Source organism: Mesocricetus auratus, unplaced genomic scaffold (genome assembly GCF_017639785.1).
Source record: "Mesocricetus auratus isolate SY011 unplaced genomic scaffold, BCM_Maur_2.0 Super-Scaffold_100013, whole genome shotgun sequence".
NCBI lineage: Eukaryota > Metazoa > Chordata > Mammalia > Rodentia > Cricetidae > Mesocricetus > Mesocricetus auratus.
Window position 1 is genome coordinate 21,524,439 of NW_024429196.1, and position 22,595 is coordinate 21,547,033.

The 22,595-nt window shown below is 39.0% G+C and overlaps 1 protein-coding gene across 2 annotated transcripts; it reads right to left on the minus strand.

The window, feature by feature from the left end:
- Positions 1–1,446: 1,446 nt before the first annotated feature.
- Suv39h2 (suppressor of variegation 3-9 homolog 2) lies at positions 1,447–21,976 on the minus strand. 2 transcript variants are annotated; one of them, XM_013121378.3, is made up of 6 exons: positions 21,804–21,976; positions 19,428–19,573; positions 8,005–8,676; positions 6,019–6,165; positions 3,579–3,708; positions 1,447–2,951 (listed from the first exon to the last, which is right to left on the minus strand). In XM_013121378.3, exons 1-6 carry the CDS (start codon positions 21,832–21,834, stop codon positions 2,866–2,868), a joined length of 1,212 nt encoding a protein of 403 aa, XP_012976832.1. In that variant the 5' UTR covers positions 21,835–21,976; the 3' UTR covers positions 1,447–2,865. The 2 variants fall into 2 exon arrangements, with proteins under 2 accessions (XP_012976832.1, XP_021089322.1); XM_021233663.1 differs by lacking the exon at positions 21,804–21,976 and adding an exon at positions 8,946–9,113 and having other exon boundaries at positions 19,428–19,541.
- Positions 21,977–22,595: the final 619 nt, after the last annotated feature.

Sequence of the window (22,595 nt, forward strand, 5' to 3'; positions counted from 1 at the left end):
TAGTTAGTAAGCGGCAAAGCTAGTACTTCAAGGCAAGCAACGAGGCTTCTAGAGTCAACACTCTTCAACACTATGGTGTATGATGGAACCTCTTTACAAACAGCACTAAAACAGGCAGAATTGATTGTAGTGGCTATTTCATTTTCATTTTTCAAAGGTTACAAATTAGCAAAGGTTAAAGAGTTTCAAAATGCAAGATACATCAAGAAACCTAGTGGCTAGCCACACTGAGCAGAGTCAACCATGCAAAATGAATACATATACATTATCATAGTTAGTTTCAGCTGTCAACTTGACAAACCTGGGGTCACCTGGGAAGAGAGAATTTCAATTGAGGAACTGTCTCCATCAAATTGGCCTGAGGTATGTCTATGGAAGATTTTCTTAATTGCAAATTGATATTGGAGAGTCTATGCCACGGTTGCAGTACTATCCCTAGGCAGATATGCCTGGGCTGTGTAAGAAAGCTGAGCATGAGTCTAGGAGCAGGCCAGTAAGCAGTGTTCTTCCATAGTCCAGCCTATGTTCTGCTTAAGCTCCTGTCAGGACTATTTCCAAATCCCTGTTACAGAAGGCACTGTCCACTTAGGACTTGTGACTTGAAGGAATCAAGCTGGAGTTGAACTGACCACCATTATCACAGCCATAAAGAAGTGTGTACACATACACACCTATATTTAGATAGACAGCTGTCAGAAAGTGAAAGAATAAGAGAAAGGTAATGGGGGAATGGCGGGGGGGGGCGACAAGAAGGTAATGGAACAGTATACAGAAACAAAGTATGTTACACGTATGGAACTTAGAATGAAATTTTGTGTACTTGTTTTGTCCTTTTTAAAGTAAAAATCTCACACTAGGCATGGTGGCAAGTGCCTATAATCCCAGCATTAGGTGAGAGAGGAGGAGGATCGATAGTTCAAGATAATCCTTAGCTATACAGCAAATTTAAGGCTAGCCTGAGCTATAGGATACCCTATCTCAAGACCTACCCCCACCCCACTAAATCTTAAAGACCCATTACATTTCTACTAATAAGGACAAAACAAAGCCACATATTTATTAGACACAATCTTGTTCCCTTTGTCCTCTCTTCTTTTAACCTGAATAGTAAATAAGACCAAATATTTAGACAAAACACTGATTTTTTTTTTAAATCTTATCTTTAAACCTGAGAATACTTCAAAGTGAGCTTGGTCTTAGGGGGAGGAGAAAACCAGACTTGGAATGCTTTTAAGATTCTCAAAGAAAGGGACTAGAGAGATGACTCTTGAGGTTAAGAGCACTGGCCGCTCTTGCAGAGGACCCGAGTACAATTCCCAGCAACCACATGGTGGCTTACCACCATCTAAAACCATCTGATGCACTCTTCTGGCCTTCAGGCAACATGTAGAACACTGTATTTATAATAAATAAATCTTTTAAAAAATTCTCAAAAAACGAAAGAAATGCAATTTAAAAAAATATATTTTCTTGACACATTCCAAAAACTGTGTAGCAGACATACAATGAGGCCCCAAACATGCAAACAGTGTATCCTATGTATTGTGAACAAACAGCCTTGTGAAGGCAATATTCTGAGTAACACTGTAGCTTCTCCCAAAACAGGTTGAGCTTGGAAGATAAAGGGAGTGCAGAATTCAGTTCATTTTGCTTGAGTTTATGATAGTCTATTAAGTCCAGAGCAGAGAGCTTAGGGAAGTCTTAATCAGGACACCAAAAGAAAGGATTTGCTGCACTTTTTCTTTTCACACTGGACACTATGATTAGAACTCCCAGACCCAGAGAAATGAAAGTAAGTTTTTTCTTTATTGGGTTTTACTACACAGGGAGAAGTCCCATCTAATCCCTACAGGTTAGTGAAAGTTCAATCAGACATAACTTTGGCCAAGTTTTCTAAAAATTTCTTGTATAAAACAAGTATCTGTTCAAATATAGGTTTCTTTTCAAGGACATGCAGAAAATGCAAAAATAATTAAATTTAGTGGAAAGGAAATGTTAAAACTGCCTGGCAGTGACAGTAACAATGTGAATGAGACTGCCGTTTAGGGCAGGTGCTCTCCAGGGGTCTTGCTCTTCTGTTTGGAGAGCTATTCAGTGTGCATCTCGCTCGTGCTGCGGCTCTCTTGTACTCACCTACTCTGCCTGGCACTCCAACGGTCCTCTTAGTCATACTGTTATGTCCTTTCAAAGAAGCATAATGGCCAGCCACTATGGACTTCCAGAGAAGGTGGTCAGAGATTTTTCCTTCAACAGGATTAAAAACTCTTTTAAGAATTTCAGGTTCAGACATAGTCTTTGTAATAGTATCTATTGCTCCAAAATGAGATCAAGCTGAAAGAAGCTTTCACATTTACTTTTATACCTGAAATATATCATTAAGATGCCAATGTTTCAATGTAAAAGTAGAAAATATAGTAAAAAAAAATTCAGTGCCGCTTATTTGTCTCAAATACAAGATCAGTGAGTGTTAAGCAGGAACGATAGAGTAAAAAAAATAAAATCTGTACATTTACCTAAACTGAATTATCTGTTTGTCATGGTAAAAGGTTTCATAGTAACAACCATTGCCTCATTGCTTTTCAAACACTAAAGGGGACACTTGTCTATTCAGATTTCTTAACTAAGTGTATGGTGATTTGTAAATAGTTCACTCTCCATAGTCAGTATGTAACCACCAAATACATTCTATTTATGTGGCCCTGCAGTCCTCTTCAGAAGCAACAGTAATGTACTTTGCAAATATCTTGAGACACAAGTTGTACATTAACATATACATATAATCTTAATGATAGAAAGGCATCCCAAATACTTTTTCAGTTCTTAGAAAAAAACAAAACACAACCATGAGCTCCATTTCCTTAAGTTTCAGTTGAGGTAACCTCGGCAAGTCTCAGCCCCACATTTGCATTCAGTTCTGATCCTTTTTTTGGCAGGGCTATGGTCAATTGAATCTGAAGATAAATACAGAAAGGGAAACATTTTAGAATAGGGTTTGAAGATAGCTCAGCAGGTAAAGAGTAGTCCTTGCTCCTCTAAGAGGACCAGAGTTCAGGTCCTAGTACCCATGTCAGGCAGCTCACTACTGCCTGAAACTCCAGCTCCAGGGGACCCCATGCTCCCTTCTGGCCTCTGTGGGCACCCATTTCTGCATGAACGCATTATGTAATTGAAACCATACTTTAAATCTTGTCAATATTTATCTGCTAGTAAAAGTTCAAAAACTATTTTTATTAATGCTAATAGTATTGAGAAAAGGTGTTAGGTAAGTCAGCTTCCAAAATGGAAGTCCTAAGAAAAATTAGGCTGCAGTGTCTTGGGGGACAGACCAAGTGTTAGCTTTAGTTGACAGATGGGCTTTGAACCTTAAGGTGATAGACACTCCCCACAACCTCCAATTTCTTTCATTTTTAAAGATTTTTAAATTAGTATAGAGTAATGTGTTTCATCTTCTCCACATATGACCTGTTTTGGGTTTCCTCCCCCATCACTGATTTCTTTTATCTTCGATGTTAATTTGGTTTGTGATCCAAAGACTTGCCTTCAATGCCATCCTGAAACCAATCCAAAGGAAAGCATACCTTTCATTTGATAATCGAAAGTCAGCTCTTCCCCAGCTTTTATGGTTCTTGTGGAAAACAGTGCTATCCTGGGAAGCCGAGTATCAAGGTTATCGATGAAAACATTAAAGACCTGAAGATTTGGGTCACACTAAAAAAGAACGAAACCTGCTGAAGTGAAACGGGTACAAAGTTCTCTTCTACATACCGCATGCATGGTTAAAATCCCACATGATCATCTTAAGCTTCCTATGACATGCACATTCAAATACACTTTTCATGTATAAGATCACAATCATACATAAAAGAACAAAAAAATAAAACAAATCAAGTATCCAGTATGTCGCTTTTGTCTTAGTCTTTTTTTTCCTGCAGAATTTTAATCTAATTTCCATCTATAACATGAACACTTATAACTATTTCAATAAGGCATATATATGTGTGTGTGTGTGTGTGTGTGTGTGTGTGTGTGTGTTTAATTATTTTAAAGTCAGCACCACGGAAATCAAATTTTATTATTACACAGTTTCATTGCTTAAACTTTTATTTGTACTTGTTCTTGTACTTGTTCAGTATTTCGAGAACACTAAACTATAGAATATGCAAGAAGAAAGATCTAGGGAGTCACATCAAGAAATCTAAGTTTGTGTTTAATCATCCCTGAGTAGCAAGTATGTATTGGGTAGTAGAGCTGGCCTTCTGTACTCATGGGACTCACATCTGGACTAAACCAACTGCAAAGTCAACTAACTATAGATTATAAAAGTATTATATAGAAAAAGAAAAATCACACCACAGTCTTGAACTTGTACAGGCTACGTGATCTTGTCCTCAGACTATAAATAATACAACTATTTACATTCTATTAGGCATTAGAAGTAATCTAAAGATGATTAAAAATATAAAAGAGGATATATGGGTTACTCAAATTTAACATAAGAAACATAAAGATTTTGGTACCTGCAGGGGGTCCTGGGACTAATCCCCTGGGATACTGAGGGATGGCTAAATCTCAAATTTGTTATTAAGAAGAAATTATTCAAAAGGGAGTCTACACAATCTCTTACATTTCACAGCTATTCACACAGAACTCTTGGTAAGCAATCCACCAGACATTTTAACTTGGCTACATCTTCTAAGATTAGCTTTATGACATACTAAGACATACTTCCTTTATTATTTATGGGTTTATTGTCTGGCGTAACTCCAGCTCCAGGGGGTCTGATGCCTGCCCCCTCTGGCCTCCATAGACACTTGTGTGCGTTCACGCGTGCACACACGTGTGCACAGACACACACACACACATCTTTAAAAAGACTGCAGATGTACCTTGCTCAAACATGAACTGAAAGTTACAAATACTAATTTATAATTTAGGGAAATAGTCCTAAATGCTAGAATGCTCTAGAAATCCTTAAATTTTATTTAAAGATGTTAACATACTGACATTTAAAACAAAACAAAACAAAAAAACAACCCTGTTACCTTAAGCTGTACAGTCCTCCCATATTCATGGGGGTATAATCCAAGATCCTCAGTAGATGACCAAAACTGCCGATAGCACCAAACCCTATATTGCTAGGGTTTTGTCCTATACATATATACTTATAAGAAGTTAACTTTAATTCAGACACAATAAGAGATTAACAACTAACAAAAACTGAACAATTTTAAGTTATATTAGTGGTCTGTCTCTATGAAATATCTTAATTGTACTTTCACCTTGTTGCTTGAAGAAAACACTTTAGCAAATCCAAACCGCTAGCATTACTAATCTTATGCTTCTGGGCAATTCCTGAGTAAAATAAGGTCACCTGAACACAAGTAATAATATGATGGTTTATCATATAACCCAGAGAGCTACTAAGTGACTGGCAGGTAGCATATCACAGTGTATACACACTGGACAAAGGGATGGGCCATGTCTCCAGCAGGAGACTTCAGCTGCTAATCAGAGTAGCAAACAATTTAAAACTATGAATGAATTATTTCTAGAAATTCCCATTGGGTATTTCTGGACTACAGCTAACTAGGTAACAAACTACAGAGAATAAAATGTGGCTAAGGTAAAGGGTTACTGCACAGTGTAAAATTTAGTAGTATTAACTTTAGTAGTATTAACTTCTGTAAGATAACTTTGTTAAGGTTCTTTAAAACTTTTACTTAACTCCTTTGCTTATTAAATTCCCCTCATCAACTATGAAGTTATCTATATATCCTATAAAGTTATTGGAAAGTTTAAATGAAGTGAGATATAAAGACTGTGATAGAACATAGTAATTGTTAAACAACGCATTATGTATGTTTATATTACAGCAATAATGTCCTGACTTAACAAGAGAAGCCGTTATATTAAAATACTATGAATGGCTGCATAAAAATGATTTATCTTTCAATTATGGAAAAATCATCCAGACAGCACTAACTTGAATTATCTATCTTATCTATAAGTGTTCCTTACACTATGATTCACAAAATGAGACACATTTCCGTATCGAGCTGCATCCACTGTGAATTCATCAGATTCATAGTCCAAATCAAAAAGATATGTGATTCCTTGGTTGTCATATAACTGTCCACGCCTTTCAGCTTCTTCACTTGTGATTACCTAAGGAGAGAAAAAAAAAGTACAATAACAATAGAGTTAGCTTTATAGGCTTTTTTTGTGATAGGGTCTCTCAAACTTCTGGACTCCAAAGATCTTTCTACCTCAGCCTCTTGAGTAGCTGGGACTACAGGTGACATGGTGGTTTTGCAAAGCCATAGAATATTATGTAGCTACTGTGGCACCAAAGAAATATTAGTAAGCTATTAACACTGACCCAAATATTTAAAAAGAAATTCTAGTGTCATCAAAACAAACATTCATACAAACTAAAATCTAGATAGAAAAAAGTATAAAAATGAGGGAAAGTGATGGGATAAAAGACTAAAACTGAAATTTAAGATAGGCTGAAATATGGTACATTCATTACAATCAGGCTGTGTGAGAAGCTCTCCATGTATGCTCTCCAGGGAAGAGATGAACAGAAAATTCCAAGAGTATGCACTCTCAGTATGTGCTACAGCAGTGGCTACTCTCAACCTTTTTGATGTTTCCAACCTCTAATACAGTTCCTCATGCTGTGGTCACCCCTAACTATAGAATTATTTTCATTGCTACTTCATAACTGTAATTTTGCTACAGCTATGAATCATAATGTAAATATCTGCTATGCCATCCTTGTGAAAGGGTTGTTCCGACCCACAGATTGAGAACCACTGTTCTGAAGGCATAATGTGCCTATCTATGAGTAATAACAAACAGAAACCGGTTACCAAACAGAAACTTTGTTAAATATGCAATAGACCATTTGGGAAGCTTTGCTTTTAAGAACAGATATTCAAGAAATGCTTCAAATCAAAATTATCACCCAGGAGCTGGGGATGCAATTCAGCAGTAGAACACCAGGCACTGGGTAGGTTCCGTCCCTCTCCACAGGATCTGTCATGCTATCTGTAGTTCTCTTAAAATTAAGTCTGATCATTAGTTCAACTGAAGACACCAATAGTTGTCAAAGAGATACATATTATCAACTAAATCTGGCTGCTGGAGTAAGCTAAAAATCTCTGTGCCTCAGTTTCTTCATTTGTAGTAGTGGAAATACTCCTCTTTCATAGAGTTGAAGATTAGGGGGTTAACATACTAAGGTACTTAGCTGTGGTCCATGATGACTACTACTTTAATACTTATGCACATAATAATTATCAAAGTAAAAATGCTAGTACTTGGTAATTAGAGAATGTTCTGCAGTTCCAAGTGGCTTGGAGTTCAGGGCAATGTTTTTTAGATATAATAAGTGCTTTTTGTATATATTTGACAATACTCATAAAACATTTTCTACGCAGTAATATCCTTTATATTGATACAAAATAGGAAAAGAAATGTAATCATATTGGACCAAATAATGGAATAAATGTAACTTCAAAGTTTCAATGTCAGCATGTATGTAAGTAGGCCTGGCTTCCATCTTAAAACTTTTGTGTAAATACAGTTATGCTTAAAAAATATGGGCACCGGGTGGTGGTGGTGCATGCCTTTAATCCCAGCACTCCACACTCCAAAGGCAGAGGCAAGTAGATCTCTGAATTCAAGGCCAGACTGATCTACAGAGTGAGTTCCAGGACATCCAGGGCTACACAGAGAAACCCTGACTCACACACACACTCTCTCACACACTCTCTCTCTCTCTCCTGTCAGTGATTATGACTGAATGCCAACTATTAGCCTATTTTATTACATATTTGCTCATATAAAGGTTTACATTTTTAACTATAACAGTGAACCTTTCTCCTAAACCTGAAAATGAATTTCTACATACCTGCGAATGATAACATCAAAATATATCAAGTATTTACATTAATAAAGTAGTATAAAGCTCATATACATAGGATGGATTTAATGTACCTCTCCAACGTATTCCATGACAAAACTCATTTTTTTAATCTTCACAAGGGTTTTTACACCCCAGCCACAGCCATTGCTAGTTCTAAAGATGCACAGGGAATATTGTGTGCCTTTTTGTACAATCCTATTGGGACAATCAGGTCCACATTGGCACCTTGAGTTGCATTCATAGATGGGAGTGCCAGGTTTGACTTTAATTTGTTGGTTCTTATTATAAGCCAAAACAACTCCAGCTTCAATAGGACAACACTTTTCAAAGAAGCAATCTGTACACGAACATCCAAAGGTAGCTTCATTGTTTAAGATGATTCCTGGAGCAGGCCTGTACTCATTAATGTAGTAGAAGTCTAAAGGTGGGCCCTCCAAGTCAACCGTATTTTCAACAAATATCATCCCTTTGTGGTTCTTTCTTCTGTTGAGGTAATCTTGCCATCTCTGCAGAGCTATTCTTTGCTTGGCTTTCCTTACAATGTACTCAGAGACAGCTGGTGGCAAGGGTTTGCTACTGTTTTTTGGAGTGTTTGCCTTGCCTTTCTTTACCAGAGATAAGTAAGTACTCTTGTCACTGGAGAACTGCTGCAACAGTTGTGGACACCTGAGGTTCCTTAAGGGTTCCCAAGTATTTGTAGACTCTGGCCATCCTTTCCACTTTACAAGATAATATTCCACACCCTTAAAATAGAAAAAAAATACAAATTAGATTATAATAGTCTCTATAATAGCATCTCTCTTAATAATTCAAAATGACAGAAGAGCCACAAGTTTCTAAGAGTAAAGTATAATCAGACAAACATAACTTTTGTATGCTATCTGAAACACACTAGTTAGCGGAATGTAACATCGACAACAGGCCAAAGAGTCCTATCTAGGGAAAGATAAAGGCACCGAAACCTATGACCGTTTTACTAAATAGTACTAGGTCAAACTAAAAAATTATTTACCTTGGTCATGGAAACAGGTGGTTCCAAAGCGAACATTAAGGCAGTGGCTCCCATGGCCAGTACAGTTGCAAGCATTTTCTAAGGGCTCTAATAATGTTCACTGAACATGTGGGAACTTAGATCCTCAATGCCATGCCCACACATCCCCTTAGTTGTTCTAAAGATAAACTGGATAAAACAGTCACTGTTAGCCACATGTAGCTACTGAGAACCTGAAATGTGGCTACTCTCGCTGGGTAGCAGTGGTGTACACCTTTAATCCTAGCACTTGGGAGGCAGAGGCAGGCAGACCTCTGTGAGTTAAAGGTCTGTCTGGTTTACAAAGCTACACAGAGAAAGCCTGTTATCTCCCCCCCCCCAAAAAAGCTCTGAAATGTGGCTACTCTCAAATGATAGACTTTGTGTATAACTACTGCACTGAATTTGAAGAATGGGAGATGCAAAATATCTTTACCTTTAAAAATGACTGTATGTTGAATTAAATATATTAGTGAAACCAGTTACCACTTTGCATGTGGTTACCAAGAAATTAAAGTGACACTGTAGCTCACATCCTATTTCTATCAGACATTAATATTCTAATAAACGCTGACCTCATTAAGAGAAACCTATAGTAGCTGAAGTAGGAGGCATGAAGGACAGCAAAGGTCCACTTTTTATCACCAGTATGTTATTGGCTACCATGGTTTCTTAATCTCTTTACACAAAGTAACTACTGTCTTTTCTTAAGTTCTGTAGACACTGTCGCTAGGGACTTAACTTAAAAGGCAGTTAATGTACAGGAGTAAATTCAAAAGTGATGTCTTTTAGTAACCTTTCTTCATCTTAGAATAGCTAGCACATCCCATAGGCCCTAAGATAAAGTAGCTGAGAAATGCTCCTGAAATATCAAAGTGGGGGGGGGGGAGGCTGGAGAGATGGCTCAGTGGTTAAGAGCACTGGCTGTTCCTTCAGAGGACCTGGGTTCAATTTTCAGGAACCACAAGGCAGTTCACAAATATCTATAACTCCAGTTGCAAGAGATCTGACATCCTCACACAGACATACATACAGGCAAAACACCAATGCATATTAAAATTAAAAAATATCAGGGTGATTAAACATCATTAGTTTTTAAATCTTTTACATGACATTTGTGTATATGTATATACTTGTATGGGTGCACACAATACATGTGTCAGGTTGATGACAACATGCAAGAGTTGGTTCTCTACTTCTACCAGGTGGGTCTCAAGGACTAAATACAGGCTGTCTGGCAAGAGCCTCTACGTACTAAGCCATTTTGCTAACCTGTTGCTTTCTTAACTTGTTGATATTTAAAAAAAATTACTTATTGCAATAAATTTGCCTATGAAAATTTCAGAAATTTTTAATATTAAGGAGTGGGCATAATAGTTGTTTTACTATCTATTAATCACCCCCTCCCCCCACCCACCACTGCCCAATACACACACAGTACTAGAACTCAAGCTCTGGTCCTGACACACGCCAGAGAAGCATTACACTGAGTTATAACCCCATCCCTAACCCATAACTTAGAACAAACGATTTATGGTCTTTGGCATATTGCTAAAGTACCAATGCAGTTCAAGAATAGTTGCATATCCACATGTGAGCTTATTTTATCCTCATTATCAGTACCTAATATTTTGTTATGTTCTATTCATCCATCAGTAGTGACTATGAATTAAAAGAACTGTTTCATTCTAAAAATTGTTCCAAATATGTTTGGGTCTTTTCTGTTAAAAATGTGTTTTACTATTATCTGAGGATATGCAGTACATATAATGTATGTATGTATTGTCATTCCAGAGAGAAGAAATAGAAAGCCTAGATATACACCAAAGTGTTGGGGGAAGTCCTGTGCATTTGTCAATAAAGTACTGTTGAGCCTATAGGAAACCTAGATAGGAGGGACTAGGAGTCCAGGAGAATTCTGGGAAAGAGAAAGACAAGAGAGTCGACATGTAACGCCATGGGTAGGAGCCCGGAACTATTCTCCGGTAAGAAACATACTTAGATTAACAATTATGGGGTAATTACTTAAATCAGAGCTAGCCAGTAAGAGACAAGCAAGGCCAACAGCTTCATAATTAATACAGCGTCCTGTGTGATTATTTGGGGACTAGAATGTGGCAGAGCCCAGGCGGCTGGCGGGTGATAAACCAAAGCGGCTAGCAAAGAAAAAGCTTCTCTTAACACCAAAGTGTGTCAAACTGAGCCTCACTAAGACCTAAAGATTTCTTCCTTCAGTCAGGTAATGATAATTTGGGATTGTTGGTCCCAGATCTACTCATACAAAAGTAGATAGGAGATCCAACTGGCATTGTCTGAACTCATCTATTCCCATAATTCTTAATTTGACTTTTGATACCAGAAGAAGGTAACACAACATTGGTCCTTTTACTGGCGAAAACAATGACAGACAAGTGCTAGCTAGAGGTTACAAGATTAAATTACTACCTGAATGAAATGAAACATCATTAAAGTTAACTTCCTGAATAACTGTAATGGTTAATCAGGGATAAGTCTCTTGTATTTAAGATGACTGAGGCTTATACATTGACCACATTGGTAACTAATCAATTTCTGTACAGGAAATATACTTAGAAAACAAGATTGATTTTGACAAAACGGTTTGGAAATATTAATATTTTATTTCTGGTTTGTAGTCTTTTATAAGGCATTTTTCATTTTTAAAATCTAAAAAAGATTTCGATTTTTGAAAAATAATATTACTTTATGAGAACCACTGATTTATAAAGCAAATTTAATTAATTCAATAACCTATAATTCAAAATTAAAGCCAAAAAGTTTCTTGGCTTTTATCATACCATATGTATATATGAAATAAAAAATAAATAAATAGGCAATATGTGAAATAAGTATCAATGAAGGCAATTCAATTTTAAATGCCAAAATAACATAACCAATACTACTAAAACAAAGATGGAAATCATTATGGGTCAGATGTCCTATAACTGCCCATCAAAAAAAAATCTACATTTCCATTACTTTCTTCTGCCATTTTTTGTGATAACCATATTCCATTTTCATGCCACAACACCAGTGGTATTATCTGACATAGCTGAGAACGTAATTGATAGAAGGGTTTTGTGCCAGTAACTAATAGAAAAGGAATTCTGAGGGGCTGGAGAGATGGCTCCACAGTTAACAGCACTGGCTCCTAACTTACAACTGTCTAACTCCAGCTCAGGGGATACATCTTCTGAGCTCTGCAGGCACTGCACACACATGGTACACTTATATCCATGTGGGCAAAACACTGACATGTGACTAAATCAGATGATAGACAGACAGAAAGACAGATGGAATCTGAGACCTGAGTTATAGATCCTGAACAACAACAACAACAAAAATCTATGCAACCATAGGGAAGTCTTTTCTAAAAGTTCTACGTTTTTTGGTGTTTTTCGAGGCAGGGTTTCTCTGTATTGTTTTGGACGCTGTCCTGGAACTTGCTCTACAGACCAGGCTGGCCTCGAACTCAGAGATCCACCTGCCTCTGCCTCCCGAGTGCTGGGATTAAAAGCATGCACCACCAATGCCCGGCTAAAAGTTCTACTTTTATACTACTTAAAATCTGGATTATAGGGCTGGAGAGTTGGCTCGGTGGTTAAGAATATTTACTGTTATTGTGAAGGACCTGGGTTCAATTCCCAACACCCATATGGAGGCTCCACACCTCCTTGGGTACCAGGCACATATGTGGTGCAGATGTATATGCAGGCAAAACACTCGCATACACAAATAAAAAAAAATACATTAAAAAATAGTTTCTTTAAAAAAAAAATGAAGTTGCCGGGCGGTGGTGGTGCATGCCTTTAATGTCAGCACCCAGGAGGCAGAGATCTCTGTGAGTTCAAGGACAGCCTGGTTTATAGAGGTCCAGGACAGACAGAGCTGTTACACAGAGAAACCTTGTCTCGGGGGTGGGGGTGGGGTGGGGGGGGTGTTGCAGTTTAATGCAGTCTAATTAAAACAAACAAACAAATGTGCCTTGTCCTTCAGAAATATTAATCTACTGTTAGATTTAGACTATTTTGTTTGTGCCAGGTGGTAAGTATATTAGTGCTTCTAGACATGCACAGATACCTATATACTTTAAGGAATTTTTCAAGGGACAACGCCCATCATTGTAAGTAGGTCATTGTTCTTCCTTGAAAAGTATGAGCACCCAGAGTATTATCCTCAATTAGTCTGTATGAAGGAACAACATGGCACTAATACTGATGCAGAAAAATGATAAAGCACTTGAAACAAAGCCACCACAGTATACACTGTTTACGTTCATCTACACCACTGAGTGGTATCAGATAGAATTTCCCATTTCCCAAGCTGGTTACTTCAGGTTGCTTTACATCAGACTGCTTTAGGGTCAAGGTCTTCCACCCACTAACTTCTTCATATTTAGTAGATATGGCCTTTATTCCTAACTTCCAGTCTCTTATGGATATTAAACATAAGTCAATACAGCTATAATAGATGTACTTTATCAATTATTCTTCTATGTACAACTCTTTGGTTTCTGCCTCACGACTAGTTCTAAATAACATTTCAACACCTCCCATTTTTCAAAAGCAACATAAAACCAAGATTCCTTGGACTTATGTTTGTATAGCTAAAGAATTTCTGAGCTCATAAGAGTAGATTTTAGCACATAGCCTTTTAGAACATTAAAAATGTTCTAAAACATAAAACTATGACTCAATTTTTAATACAACTTTAAAACTATAAACACCATTTTATCTTTTTTCTCTCTCCGAGAGTAGGATGCTTGAAGGCTCCATACTCTATGTTTTTTTTTTTATAAAGAAATGTAACATCTTTTTTTTTAGATTTATTTATATATTTCATATACAGTAGTCTGCCTACATGCCAGAAGAGGGCACCAGATTGAAATGTAGATGGTTGTGAGCCACCATGTAGTTGCTGGGAATTGAACTCAGGACCTCTGGAAGAGCAGTCAGTGCTCTTAACCTCTGAGCCATCTCTCCAGCCCCATACTCTATGTTCTTATACCTCCTACTTATTCTTCACTTTGTTCTTTTGGCTCTTCTGTTCATGCTAACACAGAAACCATTCATAGGACATGAATGGCCCTTTGACTGCTAGCTTCAGTATATTCTTCAGGTTTTATCAACTGCTCAGTGCTCTTTTACTGACATTATCTCTTCTTCCTGGTCCCACTAGTACACCTCCAGATTTCCTATTACCTTTCTTGCCAGTTAATGGTGTAAGCCTTACTCCCCAGGGTTCTTCATCCAGTCCTGTGCTCTTCTCTTCTTCAATTGTTTTGCCTTGACTGCTGTAACACCCTCCTGGCACTCTACCCACTGAAGACATAACAGCAGAGCAATGTTCTCTTGTCATACCATTTCTGTAGTTTAAAAAACTCCATGGTTCTGTGCTTCCCTCAAGATGAAGCCTAAAATCCTTTTGCCTGTAAAGAGCTGCACTCCCTCTAGCCTCATCTTATCTTAACTTTGAACGATGTCCTATTCATATTTTCCATTCCTTGAAGGAGTTGGGCTATCTTCTATACCAGGACTCTACCCCCATTATCTTTTCATTCTTTAAAACTAAGTTTACAATATGTTTCTTATAGATAACTGCCAAGTCTCTCCACAATTAGGTCCTCACCAACACTCACCTTCACTGTAATTAAATACTTTGTACTTAATACTCTGCTCTGAGTATAGTTGTCTCACTAATTATTATAAGTGAGCAAATCCCCAACAAAAACTGCTAGAAAAGGCTACGTAGCAAGCAGCTGGAGAAGAGGACCAAGAAGTTATCTACAATTAGGGGAAAGATAGATGGGAAGCAAAGAGACTCTGAAGAACATTTTAAAAAAATAGTTGGGGTAGGCGGCTGGTGACAAGAAACAGGAATGAGGGAAACAGCTAGAGAGATGACTGACTCATAAACCAAAAGTACTTGCTGCTCTGGCAGAAGATCAGATGGTTCACAACTACATGTAACTCCACTTCCAAGGGATCTAACATCCTCTGTCTCCCATAGGCACCTGCATGATCATGCACATATATACACTTGGGAACATGTATAGAGCATAAAAAGAAATATATATTAAAAATAAATGGCACTAACAGTAAACACTAGTGTCATTGTTAAATGTCAATATCTATTGTAGGCAATTCCTATTAATCCATTTAATATTAACTATAATATTAACTGTAAGATGGTTCCTCTACCTACCCTTATTTCATAAAGAAACTAGAGGACAGAGATGCTAAGTGGCTGAAGATTACAAAATAAATGACAGGACCCAGAATTCAAATCTAGGGAGTCTTCCATAGATAAGAGTTTCAAAGGAAAAGAAAACCAACCATGGTAAGTGTAATAAACTAGTACAGAAAACTTGACAATAGATGGTCAGTGATAGAAATACACGAACTGGAATAAAATGGGTTAAAAAAGTTAAAAGGAAAGAAAACTCACAGGATAAAATAAAATTTTTTACAAATCATATATATGACAAGGGATACATATGCATAATATACAACTAATTATAATTAAATAATTTAGAAAAAACTTTAGAAACTAAGCAAGGGAGGTGAGACCTGGAGAATTGCTAAGTGGGTAAGGGCACTTTTTATAAAAGTGTGAGGACTTTAGTTCAAGTCCCTACACCCATAAAAAACACTGGACACAGCTGCATGGACCTGTAACTCTAGCACTGGAAGGATAGAGAGGCAGATTCTGGGAGCTCAATGGCCAGTCAACTTTGCCTAAACGGAATTCATCTGGCTCAGTGAAAGATTCTGTCTTAAAAGAATAGGGGTAAGATGGGCAGTCTTTCTCTGGCTTCTACAGAAGCATTCACAACCACATGCATGCACTAATGCACTACACACACACACACACACACACACACACACGATATAATGAGCAGAGGATCTGAATATTTAGTTCACCACAACAGATACAAATGTCCTGTAAGAGCACAATAAAAAGATGTTGAGCACCATTAATTCCTAGAGACACATAAATAAAAACACAAAGAGATGCACTTCTCATGAGGATAGCCACATAGAAACTAAAACTCTTACACCCTGCTGATGTGGAAGTAAAATGGTACAGAGCTCTGGAAAAGCTTGGCAGCCCAAAAGAGTTAAACAAAAATATCTTATGACCTAGTAATTCTACTCCAGGAGAAATGAAAACTATGTCCATACAGAAACTATAAAACAACCATAACAGCATTAATTCTAATGGTCCCAGATGGAAACAACTCAAATGTCTGTCCCATGATGAATGTGATGCATCCACACAGTGTAACTATCTGGCAACAGAAAGGGAAAGAAGTACAATATACATTATCACACAGATGAGCCTTAAAAACTTGTAATCTTGTTCCTCAGACGACAAAGCAAAGACTACAGTTAAAGACTTTTCTAAGTTTCAGAGTGAGTTCAAGGCCAGCCTGGGCAAATTTAGTGAAACTTCATCTCAAAATGAAAACTAAAGGGTTAGAGAACCTAAGTCAGTGGTAGAGCACATACCCACTACATGAGAGGCTCTCAGTTTAGTTCCCAATATTCTAAAATACACCAAAAACCATTTTTCAAAGTAAATCGAGCCAATTACTAAGAAACATGTACTGTTCTCTGCACATACAATGAAGAGGACAAGGATGAGATGGACCACTGTGTAAGAACACTTGCTCCCTAAGGATGAGGACCCGAGTTCGAGTTCCAACAGCCAGATGAAGCAACATGCACCTGTAATCCCAGGGCTAAGGGGCAGAGACGGGATGATCCCTGAGGCTTGCTGTCTATCAGCCTACCTCAAAGTTGAGCTGGAGACCTGGCCTCAAAGCAATCAGGCAGTGACAGAAAAGGACACCTGATGTCCTCCTCCGGCACACAGAACTTGAGGAGAGAGGAAGAAGGGGAGGGGAGGTCCCCATGCAACTCTACAGAAACAGAAAATAAATTTAGCAGTTGCTTAGGGCTGGTAATTGAAATTCAGGCAGTAATAAAAATTTAAAAATTTAGAGTAATGAAAAAATGTTCTAAAATTGACTGACACTGGGAATATATTAAGATTTGAACTGTACACTTTAAAGAAGCAAATTATATTTCAATAAAAGTAATTTTTGTTAATGAAGTAAGAAAGAAAAGATATACGTGTGTGAGTAGAGGCGGCCAAAGGAAGCTATCTAAAGGTTAGAGAAGATGTGAACATGTTTACTAATACAAATGAGTGGAAAGAGGGCTTAAGCAGGCGGTAGTGATGCACACCTTTAATCCCAGAACGCAGGAGGATCTTTGTGAGTTTCAGGTCAGTTCCCGGACAGCCAGGGCTACACAGAGAAACCCTTTCTAAAAAAATAAAAAAACAAAAACAAAAACAAGGAAAGAGAGGGACAGAGGGAAAGAGAGAGAGAAAAGAAAAAAGAGCTTACTATTTAAAAGATATGAAACTGGAGAATAGCCGGGCATTGGTGGCGCATGCCTTTAATCCCAGCACTTGGGAGGCAGAGGCAGGCGGATCTCTGTGAGTTCGAGGCCAGCCTGGTCTACCGAGAGAGTTCCAGGACAGCCTCCAAAACAATACAGAGAAACCCTGTCTTGAAAAACCAAAAACAAAAAAAAAACAAAAAACAAACAAACAAACAAACAAACAACAAAAAAAAAAAACAAAAAAAACTGGAGAATAGAGTTTACGTAGGTACTACTGCACTGGAGAGGCTAGAGCAATGATGGCTGAGTTCAAGGCCAGCCTGGGACTAAACTGAAAGCCAGCTCCTGTTTAACTAAAAAGAAGCCACAAGTTCAGGCAAAGTCCTGGGGTATTAGACAGGAAAAAACTGTAACCTTTTTGAAAGAGATAACTAGTGAATGTAGACTGAATGCTAAAGGCTCACATTCATAGAGGCAGAAGACAGGAGTCTTCAGCTGAATGAGAGAGAACAAGGAGAGAGAAAAAGGCCCAAAGTAGGAATCAATACTAGGAAAACATTGCTATGAATAAGAAAAAAGAAAGCAACAGCTTAAAGTCTCGTCAAGTAGAACTAAGCAACGTGAGAATGTAGAAACTGGTTGGTTTGGGTTTTTGCTAGTGTGTCCTATGTCGTCTCCCCTCCCCGCCATGCCCAGAGTGGAGAGATTGTTGGGACGTTATGCTCGCACGGTAAATACTCTGCCACTGATCTGTAGTTCCCGTTAATAACCTTTCTAGAAAAAATTATAAAGAGTCTAAGTTGCCCAGGATGGGCTTGAACCTGTTGAGAGTCACCTGTTTAGCTGGGATTACAGATCTATGCCACCAGGCACAGTTTAAAAGTAAGTTCTAATGGAGCTAGTGCATATGATCAGATGATATTCTCAGCTAGGCTGATCAGTCTAGGGTGCTGGTGGAGAGGCTAGACTAAGATCTCTGCAGGGGAAGACAATGCTACCACAGGAAGACAGGCATTCAAAAGAAGAAATGGACTTACTGAAGGGCTCGGCAAAGGGAGGGGATCACATTAAAGGATTCTTGATTTCTTGATTGTTTATCTGCAAGAACTGAGATTAATGACCAGTTCTCAGAGGAAGCTACATGTAAATGAATTACAAAAAATTATAATTACAGGTTTTTAGATCAAAGAGCTTCCTAGAACAACTCATTTTAACATGAATGAAGGGAAGCACAAAGTAATTAAATTAGTCTGCTGAAGTTGTAAGATATGAAACAAAGGTTTGAAATGACTATGCCAGCCAGTTCATTTTTATCATGCCGTAACTTATAACACACAGGAGTTTGACAGGATGGCAGGAAATATAAATCATGATGCTTCTGGAGGACATTCACTAATTCTACAGTTGCCCTGTAACCTCGGGTTCATTCCAGGTGATTATGGGAAATATGATCCAGGAACATGAATTACAGGAAAAGTCAGTCTGACATAAAACATTTGCTCTGGAAATCCATATGGAGATAGATAATCAAGAGTTGGATGAGGATGATATAAATACCCTAAATATTCTAATGAGAGAGCACTTTATACTTCATAATCCCTTCAGTGTTATTTGATAAAACGATGACAATGCATAAGAAAATCTATGACTTACAACCTTAAACAGAAAGAAGGGCTTTGCTTATTTTTAAGGCTACTTTTATGCTAGAGAAACATGAAACACTGAGTGGGAATAGGTCTCTATCAAGGAACATGAAACCCTGAGTGGGAATAGGTCTCTATCAAGGAAACATGAAACACTGAGTGGGAATAGGTCTCTATCAGGAAACATGAAACCCTGAGTGGGAATAGGTCTCTATCAAGGGACATGAAACCCTGCGTGGGAATAGGTCTCTATCAAGGAAACATGAAACACTGAGTGGGAATAGGTCTCTATCAGGAAACATGAAACACTGAGTGGGAATAGGTCTCTATAAAGGGACATGAAACACTGAGTGGGAATAGGTCTCTATCAAGGTTAGATATTGCCTTACCTTTACTACCTTGTAGTCACACAAGTACTCCACCTCATAATTGTTTAGATTCCTTTTGGTGATTCCAATCGATTTACATGTGAGCTGTTCTTTTCTACATAATTCCTGAAGAGTATCAAGTGAAACTAGGCAAGGCACACACCAGGCTACAATAAGAAAATAGAATTCTTTACTAATAAAATAGCTACTAGGATGAAACAAAAACTTAAAAACCTCCTAACTGACAATTTTACAGTCTAGAAACGAACATGACAAGAAGCCAATCATGTGTGTTTGAGGAAAAAGCTACGTGAAAAAGATCTATTTTTGATGAATTGGACTTCTATCCTATTGTTTTATTGGCAATGGCTAATTCTTGCTTGACCACTTAAAATATTTCATGTCTAAGCTTTCTTAAGATTACAAATAAATGCAAGAGCAAAAAGGTAATATTTTTTACTGTTCCATTATATTCTACACAGAATGTAACTGTTCTAATATATTATTAGAAATATATCTAAAATATATTCTAAACAATCACAATTTAAAAGTAACCTTTGCTTCTTTTAATCACACAGTAAGATTTTAAACCTGAAATATAGTTCTGTAGTTAAATCCATATCCTACTTTGCCCATTTCAGGAAAACCACAAGAAATCTGAATTTCATTTATTTTGCCCACGGTGAGATGTATTATCAACATACATAAAATAGAAATGTCTACTTTAAATGGAGAGAATATTGAGCCCTATAATGCTCACTTCCTGCACTGTTTCAAGCCAGCAGTTACAAAACAGAAACTCAATGTAAATTATCCATAAACAAGATTTGAAAGTCAGACATACTAACAATAACCTTACCCAGGCCAGAAATGAACTGTGTTCCAAACAGAATTTAAAATGTAACTACACAAATGATGTCTAGAAAATGTAAAATTTCACTGTATGGCTAGTAGGAGGATAAATACTAGATGATCAAAAGCCCTCTACCCTACTTGTTGGGGGGCCATCTAGCTACACAATTTTAGGAAGGGCCCAAGCTTTCTGGGTATCACATTCACTGAAAACAAAGTGAGGACGGTGACTAGAGGTGACCAAACAAAATGTATCCTTCGTTCATCACGATGTATTTAATAGTTCTTCAAGGTAGCAGGCAAGCGAGGTGGATTTCAGGGAAGGGAGAACCTGTTTTAACTTTCCCACATCCCTTCATCCTCCCCCCACATTAGGACTTCGTTAAAGGAAACTGCTGAGCACCATTTCCCCACTCCAGACAATGAAAATCACTATTTCTGGCATTCGTAAAAGTCAAAGTCTTTTCCTCAAATTGCCAAAATACATATTGGTTAGGTGTGATTTGGGGGTAGGACAGGTACATCTAAAAATCTTATGGCTGTTTTGTGTAAGGCTAATCTCCTTAGCTAATTTTCTGCAAAGGAGAGAGACCTCTTGGTTATTATGTACCCAAGGTGTTTGTGGCTTTAACATTTTCACTCGTAGCTGATAATCCAAAAACACAACCCTATAATGGAGAGTGGCGTTGAATTCGGTAGCACAGGTAGGTATTCGAATGAAAATGTCATAATGACGCCCATTATGTGTAATTACGACACATCTCTCAACAGAAATGCTACATTTTGAGCATTTCGGGATTTTTTTTTTGTTTTTATGTGCAAACACTTGGTTTACAAAAGCTCACAGCCTATAATGATGAAGAAAAAAGTTTCATTGTCCGGATTAGTTTATGACATCCCGTTTATAAAGTCCTTCCACCACTCCTCCCCCGCAAGGCTTCAAGGAAGTAGAGTGACGGGGATAATAAAGTGTCACCATTTGTGTGGAGCAGAGGAAAGTAAGCTGGAGAACGACCTTCTCATTCCAGTATGCTTTACAAAACCCGGACTTTCAAAGGGCGCGCGACTCGTGCGCACGCACGCGCACTGTGTGTCCCCCGCTTCAACATCCACATAAATAACCCACAAGTTCCAGCCGGGGCCCCCCAAAGTTTCCAGGAGCTCGGGGCCGTGTGTGCAGACATCCACTTTCGCGGGGAGACACTTCACAGCGACGCCAGGCCGGCTCGTCCGCGGGCACCGCACCTCAGCCCCCGCTCCCACCGCGCGAGGGCGGCGACCGCTAGGGCAGCGGAGCGCGAGCTTTTCCTGCTCACCCTTCAAAGAGGCGGAGCGCGCACACACGCCACCGAGGACCCGGGCCCGCGGGCGGGACTCGGAACCACGCTCGCACGGAGCCGGCGCGTCCCGGGCCCGTAGCCCGCCGCGAGCGTACCGCGCTCGGGGTGTCCGCGCCGCGGCGTCCCGCCCACATCGCCGCCATCCGGCTGGGCTCGGGCCTCGGGAGCGGACCTGGCGGCCGGTGACACCGCTCTCCACTCTCACCTCTCGGTGCCTCGGCTCCGGCCGCCGCCATCTTGCGGAGCTTTCATTCAAACTGGCGCGGTCAGCCCGAATAGCTCAGCTGGCCAGACGCCCCGCCCCGGCCCGCGAGGGACTCCGGAGCTGGGAGGCTGGAACCAGTGAAGCGTCCTGACGTCAGGGGAGGTTGACCCCAGCCGTAGTAGCCAGTGCGCATGCGCGGCACGTTGGGCCCCCCCCAATAAGGGGCGGGGCCTGGTAACGGGAGCTAGCTGTGGCCCCGCCCCTCCTGGTACCATACCTGCTTTGACTCCTGGAGGCTGCGTGCCAGGATTGCCTCCCTGCCCGGTGCTCTGAGTCTCCTCCCAAAGGCATGGCGTGCACTTTATAAAGTGCAAAAAATTGTGCTGTGTGGGTTAGTGTGCACAGATAGCTTCTTTCCTACTCTTGTTCCTCAGCAGTTGAACCCAACCAAGCCCTACTCCTTTTCCTTTCACTCCCTGCCACTACAGAGCAGGATCTCAAAACTGGATGCAGGTAGACTCACTTTGGAGAGAAGTGATCTGTTTGGATCACACAAGGAGATTCTGCTGAGTTGATACGGCCGTGTAGTATCTGGACCCAAAGGAAGGCTCTGTCAAATTAAACCAACCCAGTCAACAGCTGAGCTTAATTAAAACAAACTTACAAGGTACGTTTACAGCTGCTAGGACTTATTTTAGCCCTCTTAACAGCATTAAGCTGTGCTCAGCTTTTAGCCATCTACACTCTGGGAGGATTGGGCCACTATCATTTTCACACCATTGTAAATCTCAA

Bases quoted from the DNA above. Each gene is read 5' to 3' on its own strand.
- Suv39h2 (XM_013121378.3), bottom strand. From the start codon at position 21,834: ATGGCGGCGGCCGGAGCCGAGGCACCGAGAG. The intron at 19,574-21,803 runs GTGAGAGTGGAG...TTCTTATTGTAG, and splicing joins CGGAGCCGAGGCACCGAGAG to CCTGGTGTGTGCCTTGCCTA. The intron at 2,952-3,578 runs GTATGCTTTCCT...ATTTATCTTCAG, and splicing joins TTTCGATTATCAAATGAAAG to ATTCAATTGACCATAGCCCT.